The sequence below is a fragment of the Montipora capricornis genome, chromosome 1, assembly GCF_036669925.1.
Source record: "Montipora capricornis isolate CH-2021 chromosome 1, ASM3666992v2, whole genome shotgun sequence".
Taxonomy (NCBI): Eukaryota; Metazoa; Cnidaria; class Anthozoa; order Scleractinia; family Acroporidae; genus Montipora; species Montipora capricornis.
In genome coordinates this window covers 51,712,802-51,721,946 of record NC_090883.1, presented here as the reverse complement: position 1 = coordinate 51,721,946, position 9,145 = coordinate 51,712,802, and the positions used below count along the sequence as shown (strand labels likewise).

The window sequence follows — 9,145 nt, the reverse complement described above, 5'->3', positions numbered from 1 at the left end:
GATTCTAAACCACGGGTGGATGGAGCTCGTTAGCCTTGGTCGGCAATCCATCTACGAGAAGGAAAAACTCAGACACCAAACCAACCGGCCCTCCAGGTCTGGGGGTTGGGCGCTGGGCTAACACCCCAGTCCCGGAAAACAGACTTGTTACAGAAACCGCAACAACAAATCCAGAAAACAACTTGGCTCCGGAAGAGTCCTCTCCAGTAGAGCCTATGATGCGGGCTGGTGAAAGCCTTCGGGAAGCCAGTGCGCAGACAACTCTTCTGACAGCCAAAATCAAGACCAGAATAGGGACCTGGAACATCCGAACCCTATATGAGGCAGGGAAATCTGCACAAGTGAGCAGGGAAATGCATCGCTACAACCTCAAGATGCTAGGGCTGTGTGAAACACCCTGGAACGGCACTGGACGAACGCGACTGACGAGTGGTGACACTATCATCTACTCTGGACATGAGGAAGGACACCCACACCTTCATGGAGTAGCCCTGCTTCTGACACCTGAGGCAGCACAGGCACTACTCTCCTGGGAGCCAGTATCACCGAGGCTCTTGACGGCAAGGTTCAACTCCAAGGGGGAGGAAAGCCACCGTCATCCAGTGCTACGCACCCACCAACGCAGCAGAGACAGAGGAAAAGGAGGCATTCTATGAGCAGCTCCAGACAGTGATGGATAAGCTGCCAAGAAGAGACCTGAAGATCCTAATGGGTGACCTCAACGCTAAAGTGGGGCAGACAACACCAACAGAGAACTCATCATGGGAAAACATGGAGTTGGCGTCCAGAACGAGAATGGAGAGCTACTCACTGAGTTCTGCACCTTCAACGACCTGGTCATTGGAGGCACCGTGTTCCAGCACAAGCAGATCCATAAGACGACATGGACATCATCAGATGGGAGGACTGTGAATCAAATCGATCACGTCACCATCGGAAAGAAAGTGGAGGAGAAGCTTGCTGGACGTCAGAGTCAAACGAGGAGCAGACGCAGCCTCGGACCATCACTTGGTGGTGGCAGACCTGAAAGTCAAGCTGAAAGTCTACAGAGACCGAGCAGACAGGCCATCCCACAAATACAACATACACAGCCTGAAAGATAAAACACAAAGCTGAGGTCTACCAAAGTGAACTGAGAAACCGGTTCAGCGCACTCGCCCACCAACCAGAAGAATCAGTAGAGGAGACATGGTGTGGCCTTAGGGACACCTGGAAGGTCACATGTAATGATGAGGTCCTGGGGAAGAAAACTAGACAACACAAAGAGTGGCTGTCAGCCAATACCTGGACCCTCATCAAAGAGAGGAAACAGCTAAAGAACGACATCAACCAGACCCAAGACCTGCAACAGAAGCAAGATCTACAGGCCCAGTACTGGGAGCTGAACCGACAGGTCAAGAAAAGCACCAGAGAGCGGACAAGAGGAGATTCATACACGACCTCACAGAAGAAGCAGAAACAGCAGCTGGCAAAAGAGACATGAAGAGGCTGTATGAGATCACAAGAACACTGTCAGGGAAAAGCAAGGCCCCCTCAAGACCAGTGAAAGACAAGAACGGCGAGACCATCACAGATGAAGCCAAAGAGAGAGCAAGATGGGCAGAACACTTCCAATAGATTCTCAACAGACCCTCACCTCAAGTCCCACCTGACATCCCACCAGCAGCAAACCAGCTAGCGGTGAGCATGAATCCACCAACCAAGGCCGAGGTCAGCAAAGCTATCAAGTCCTTGAAGTCAGGCAAGGCAGCAGGCCCAGACGGCATTCCACCAGAAGCACTAAAGGCGGACGTCCAGACCTCCACGGAGATGATCCATCCACTCCTGATGAAGATCTGGGAGAACGAGCAGATCCCAGTGGAATGGAAGAAAGGGTACCTGGTGAAACTGCCGAAGAAAGGGGACCTGTCATCATGCAACAAACTGGCGGGGTATATGCTGCTCTCCATCCCATGCAAGATCCTGACAAGAATCATCCTGGAGAGAATCAAGAAGGCCCTGGACGAAACTCTACGAGAGGAGCAGGCAGGTTTTCGTCAAGACAGATCCTGCACAGACCATATCGCCACGCTGCGAATCATCATTGAGCAGTCGCTGGAATGGCAGATCCCACTGTACTCAGTATTCGTCGACTTCCAAATGGCATTCGACAGTGTGGATCGCGACGTCATCTGGAGGCTAATGCAACACTACGGCCCCCCCCCCCCCCCCCCCCTCCCCCAAGTTCATTTCCATCATACAGCAACTGTACGACAACTCCAGCTGCCAAGTCATACACGACGGGAAGTTGACGGACACATTCCAGGTACAGACCGGTGTTCGTCAAGGCTGCATACTGTCGCCGACCATCTTACTTCTGGTAGTCGACTGGATTATGAAGCAGGCAACATCAGATAAGAAGACCGGCATCCAGTGGACTTTCACCAAACAGCTGGAGGACCTGGACTTCGCTGACGACATTAGCCTCCTCTCACACAGACACAGGACGCACAAGAGAAGCTGTCCCGCCTCGCCGAAGAAGCTGAGAAGACGGGCCTCAATATCAACATCAAGAAGACGGTGGTGATGCGAAAAAACAACAAGAAACAAGACCCCATCACACTCCACGACGAAGACCTGAACGAGGTGGAGAAGTTTGTCTACCTGGGCAGTGTCGTCAACACAGATGGAGGAACAGACGAAGACATCAAGAGCCGGATCAACAAGGCCAGACATGCATTCAACACCCTCCGCCCCATTTGGAATTCTTCAGCTCTCTCCCTCCACAACAACAAGATCAGAATCTTCAACACCAACGTCAAGTCTGTCTTACTGTATGGCTCCGAAACATGGAGAACTACTAAATCAAACACCCAAAAGCTGCAGACCTTTATCAACAGATGCTTCAGAAACATCATCAACATCATCAGATGGCCAGACGTCATTTCCAACGCCGACCTCTGGGACAAGACTGGTCAAAGCCCCATTGAAGTGAAGATCAAAAAAAGGAAGTGGGGTGGATCGGCCACACACTCAGGAAGTCCCCCTCAAACGTCACCAAGCAAGCCCTCGACTGGAATCCTCAAGGAAAGCGTAAAGTAGGAAGACCGAAACAGACCTGGCGCAGGAGCACTGATGCAGACGTGAATGCCATTGGTACGACATGGGCACAGCTGAGGAGGACCTCACAGAATCGAGTGCGTTGGAGGAGTGTTGTTGCGGCCCTATGTTCCACAGGGAACCTAAAGGCTTAAGTCAAGTCACATTTGGTACCCCCAGCTCATCACGATGCATAACTCAAGATTACTGAATTGATTGCGTACAATTCTTGCTATGCTATATAAATTTCATTAATGTGATAAGAAGCCAAAGACTTTCTTTCTAATGAATGAACAACAAGTGCAAATAACCACGATATCCTTAGGATACCCTTAATCGTAAGGGTATTTTTGTGAAAAGGCTGAGGGACTGAACCAGTCAAAGTTTGACTGGCTCCATCGCCGGATTTCTTGGTTTCGAAATCGCTAGTTTACCTAAGGAAGCAGGACGTGTTTGCGAATTGTAAATTTAAGAATTTGATGAGTGAAATACTTGAAGAGAACTTAAGAGTGATTTAAAATCTGCCCTGTCTTGTCAGTGCAGCTATTGTCGGTGATGGTGTAATGAAGACTATATTCTAGCTACTCAGTTCAAGTCGGAGTCAGCAATCACAGCCAATTCAAGCACTGCCCCAACAGCATTGTTTGCGTATCGATATCGGTGCTTAAAAATGGATTTGCATTTGCTCATTCGTTACAAAGCAAATATTTAGCTTCTTATGAAAACACTGAAAAATGAAAACGTTTTCCTGTCTGCCCATTTCTTACATAACAAATACTTAATGTCCCCTTAAGCGAGCATGGATTAAATTTATCGAATAGCGAGACACTACGCAACCAGTTCATTACTGCTCGTGGAATGATACAATCAAGGCCAGATTTCTTTTGGGGCATGATCGAGCCAACTTGAGAAGCACGAGACTGACCCTCATCAAATGGCTGAAGCGGGGAGGGAGGAAAAAGTGAGAAAAACGTTCCTAGCCATATACTAAGTACTAGGCTAAGCTCTGCATGGTGTGCACTATTAACGTAGACTTTTGATCAGTTCTGAGCAATTTTCATCATAGAAAATTCGCGACAAAGAAGTGCTTTTTTCATTGTTATCCTCGTAGCGAAACAAAAAAAAAAAAAAAAAAAAAAAAAAGGAAAGGTCTTCCATGATTTCTTGTCAATGGAAAGGTATAATGTGGTGGAAATCGGGACTCATCGTCCGGATTTCAGTCTGTGATAGCTGTCATGCTAGTCAGTCGGTATATACACTCAATCATAACGTTTTTGACTAAAGTTTAAGCAAATATTGAAAGTAGTATCGGTATTTTCCACGCATATATGGGAGGTTAGTACTTTGTCACGGGATGCAAAAAGAAAAAAGGTCAAGCGGCCTGGAGTTCATGCCGGACTAGAAGCGAACAACTGGTACCTTATTTTGAAAAATCAGTTTTTCCATGATTATCTTCTTAGATTCGTGTGTTCATTCGTGTGTTTACATTAGGACCCTCGCTAATGTCCACCTTTGAATCAGACAAAGATGTCGTTGACGTTATTCTATTGTCATTGATGTCAGACCAGAGTCTTAATTGGGTGTCGAAACAAAGGGACCTCTCTGTTCCTACTAGTTAATTGATCACTTTTTGTTTCTCAGACTGCCAAACAAGAGATAGCATTTCCTGTTTGTTACTTGTCTGCAAATATGTTCAGTAACTACAAAGATGAAAACGGACTGAGAAGAAAAGGAAAAAGAGACTATAGAAAAAAACAACCGTTTTTTTTTTAAAACCACTTATGTGGTGGATTTGTAGAGTTGATCTGATGGTGTATGTAAGTCATGTGGTACATATGTAGGTAAGTGCAAGAGTCATATGTTAGTGCATTTGTAAACCTTGTACTTCATATGATCACTTATTCCATACAAAGTTTGAAAAGTATTACACTACGTTGGTACATACTTGAAGTATCTAAGAGTTTAAGGATAGAACTCTTACCATAAAATGTCTCTAGCATGAGAGTCAAATACACCTTTTAAAATGCCCATGATCTTTTACCCATCCTACGTTTTCAAGCACTCGGCAAAAGGTCCTATTGACTGTGGTTGTTGTTTTTGCTTAGGTGGCCTCATGTACACGACACGCCTTTTCAGAGACATTACGCGAAGCCGGTCACTTCTGCTGGAAAGAACTTACTCACAGACGACAGCCACAAAATCGAGTATGTGGGTTCTTTAATAACGTCCCACAGAGAACTTATAAAACATGGAAGCTATTTATGAGAAGGGAAGGCTACGGTTTATCATGGTCCTTATCCGAGAAGACTTGAGAGTCTAACCATTTGCGGATGTAATTACAAAAGAGCACTTTCTCCTCAGTTATTTTAAGACCCTGAGTGTTGGTCCGGCCGGAGTCGAACTCACGACCTCCTGCATGGCAGCCCGTGCTCAACCATGCAACTGAGCTACCAGTGCGCGGTCAGAACAGCAAACTATACCGACAGCAATACAACCAACTGCCAAAATAATGGTAGTTTTCTTCTACTGATAAAGCATTGTTGGTAGTTCTGTTAGCATAGTTGATTTCTAATATGCGTTATTGGGGAGTAGGGCTGGCGCAGTGCTGAGCAGTGGTGAGAGCACTGGCCTTTAACCAAGATAATTTGCACTAAAATTCTCATGTAAAAACTAGAATTGCTTTCTAAAGGAAGTTCGCGCCAGAATATTCCTAGGGTGAAATTTTCTTCATTTCTCGCCTAGAGTTAGGTCACAAAGTACTTACTCCACAAATGAAAAAAATGGGGGTCACCGACCTTTTTTCGGAGAAAAATGGCAGTGGAAAACATGCCTTAATTTCGATAAATGGGTCACCATAACGAGATGTAGCCTCATCGATCGTCCATCAGAAATCATAAAAATAAACTGTTAGAGTGGAGGTTTCTGTGCATAGGTTTCTAGGAGTAGGATTTTAGATAATTGCATGCCGCTACGGATGTCGTAAACAGTGATTAAGTTCATCCTCAACGAATGTTTCCGTAAGCGCTACCCCTTGCGACCACTTCCGGAATTCGATGGCACGAGGAAAGAAATTGTTTTAAAAAAGACAACTTCTTACGGTGAGATTTTGTAGATAGTAAGTAAAGTAAATGTCTCATGATTTAAAAAATAGGGGACTACCGATAAACTAAACGAGTAAAATCGATGTGATTTTGCAAAGCTCTTGGAAAATTTCGTTTGTCACGGTTTTTGCGTCACCTGTAGGGGAAGGACTGGAACCCAAGACAGTATCGATCGCTGAAGCAATGAAAGGTTTTTCTAAGAAAGAGCTTTCTCGAGTATAGCAACGAAGTTATAAGCTGGCGTCATCTTCATTTGGTTAGTGTTTGTATAATATCTCTCCATTGCCGTCATGCTCATCTCCAGGAGTGTGGTTTTTGTGAAATTTAATCACTGGCTATTTCCCCGCAGGTCTGCACTATTCAAGCGGACGAGGACGATAATGTAATTGTGCTCTATCAGTCGTGCAGTAGTCTACTTGACTTTCATAAATATTTTTAAATAAATTTTGACTGATTACGATCTTCTCTGATCCATGCTGTGCAAGACTTATCGTCTACGGTTTTTTGTAAAGGATTTAAACCTCATCTTCACTAATGCTTTGTTAGAATAGATTTGACAGAAACTAGTAATAATCAAAGATTAGGGAGATACGTTCGACGATTTGGGAAAAGGAAATAACATCAATTGCCAAATATTTTTCAAATGTTTAACGACTCTAAATTATACCGACGCAGTATACGTAAACAGAATGCATATACACTGACGACCTCATTGACGAGAAGACAAAACAATACTTCGTAGAACCTGACGTAAAACCATGAAACTAGGCCGTTTTTACGTCCTTCCCAAAGTACACAAGCAAGGTAACCCAGGACGCCTCATTTTTTCATCCAATAGTAATCCCACTGAACGCATATCCCACTTTGTTGACCATCATCTTCAACCTCTTATGTTAAAGATGCTAATGGTTTTCTCAATTAATTTAACTCCTTACCATTGGCAAATTACCCTCTAATTCATTATTAGTAACACTTGACGTCTCATCTTTATACACCAATATTCCACATAATGACGGTAATTAATGCTTGCGGTCATTTTTTACCTGCTGATCCTAACAACACCATTCCTACTCCTGGCATTATTTGCGACCTCATCCGCATGATTCTCAACCCATTAATAACTTCACTTTTAATTAATTTTAGCCACTACCTTTAAATACACGGCACAGCTATGGGCACTAAAAATGGCTTCCTCTTTTGCTAACCTTTTCCTTGGACATGGACAAAACACCCATACTTGGTTAAGATACATCGATGAATGGCATGGAGGGTGGAATGGCCTGACTGGAGAATTAATGGGGAGAGCGCTTATTTTTATTAAAATCGCTTAAGATCATGGCTCAACAGGTTTCTGCCTCATCTTGCAACATTGTTGGCACAACATGTTGCAACCGTTTGGCCACCGTGTTGCGATATGTTGCGATATGTTGCAACATGTTGGATGATGTTGGATCAAATTTGAAAACGGTCAAATTTTTCGTGCAACATTTTGGTTGTTGCATGATGTTGTACTCGTTTGGCCAAGTTCACGCAACATTGTTGCGCTAAGCATGCGCGTTAGGTCCCTTCTTGCGCGCCAGGGGCCTGGGGCACTTTAACCATTGACATGTTGCGTTGAAAATGATGAAAATGTTGCGTGCGTTTGGCCACCCCGTGCAGCACATGTCGCAATATCATGCAACAATGTTGCAAGATGTTGTGTTGAAATGTTGCGAGCGTTTGGCCAGGCCTTTACAATTTTCCAGAAAGACTGAATTTGTTTCTACCACGCTGTTATAAAATTGCCACATTTAATTATTGGATACATCATCACAAACTAATTCGCACGCAATTCTCAACTGATTGTGACCAGGGGCCCTTTTCTTCAACCCTGCAAGCAGAGTCTCTTTCAGGTCTGCCAGCGGCCTCAATTAAGGGACATTTCGTATTGATCATGCATGAGTTAAAAATGCAAATAATTCTGGTGTCAGTCACACGTGACCAGTAACTGCAAAACAGGATGTCGGGATATTCGAACAACTCTGGCAAACACGCAGGGTTCGAGAAACGGGCCCCTGGTGTCAATCAGTAAGAATTGTGTCAAAGATAGTTTTTGATGATTGTATGATCCGATAATTAAATGTTGCAAATTTATAACAGCGTGGAAAGAAACAAAATTGAGTCTTTCTGGAAAACTATAATTAGCCATGAATTAAAGTGATTGTAATAAAAATCAGCGCTCTTGGCATTAATTCTCTAGCCAGATCATTCCACCCTCCATGCCATTCCTTACTTTTTTTCGGGATCATTTGCGGTCCAATATGTGGATCATTGGCGGTCCTGGTATCATTTGCGGCACAGTTTGGGGATCGTTTGCTGTTCTGGGATCATTTGTGGAGCCATACAGACCTGCTAGTAACAGGTAAACTGGCCCCGAATATACTCATTCTAATTCCGCACTTCTTTCCGGTTCTGTCACGAGTTACATTTTCCATGGAATACCAACTACACATTCTTCTCTACCTGCGAAACGCGCTCCATTAATTCCCACATACTTGCGAAACTAAAAACTTCATATACATGATTCAATGTAACAGATGTCATCCACAGTACATAGGAGAAACAAAACGGCTTTTAAAAAAGCATTTTAATGAGCACCGCCGCATTTTAGATACCGCTAACACCAAATCCAAACCTCAGGCTGACCATTGTCGCAGAAGATTTCCTCTCCTCTCCCCAAACGTGACCCAAGCTGTGTTTTGATTTAGGGAGCTTGTAAGGCGAGTTTTAGTCGATACAAATCAGAAGGCTCCATAAGAGAAATAAGCACTAATGTTGCACTTACTTGTCTGTTGTCTCTTTGTGATCGTTCTTTGGTAACTTGGTACCATTCTGTCCCCTATTTCGCGAGATATCCTCAACCGAACACCTATCTCTAAAAGAGAGAGGAGGTAGGAAACGCTCAGGGGTTGATCGGCCAAGCAAAC

At 44.3% G+C, this 9,145-nt stretch overlaps 2 protein-coding genes and 1 pseudogene across 2 annotated transcripts; all 3 read left to right on the top strand.

Annotated features, from left to right (window-relative positions):
* The first annotated feature begins 218 nt into the window (after positions 1–218).
* Positions 219–656, top strand: LOC138016410 (craniofacial development protein 2-like). Its single transcript, XM_068863557.1, has one exon. It carries the CDS (start codon positions 219–221, stop codon positions 654–656), a length of 438 nt encoding a protein of 145 aa, XP_068719658.1.
* Positions 657–672: 16 nt separating this feature from the next.
* On the top strand, positions 673–1,483 carry LOC138016403 (craniofacial development protein 2-like; annotated as a pseudogene).
* A 203-nt stretch (positions 1,484–1,686) lies between these two features.
* LOC138016392 (uncharacterized) lies at positions 1,687–3,081 on the top strand. The gene is made up of 2 exons (XM_068863542.1): positions 1,687–2,121; positions 2,479–3,081. The coding sequence occupies exons 1-2, from the start codon at positions 1,687–1,689 to the stop codon at positions 3,079–3,081; spliced, it is 1,038 nt and encodes a 345-aa protein (XP_068719643.1).
* The last annotated feature ends 6,064 nt before the right edge of the window (positions 3,082–9,145 follow it).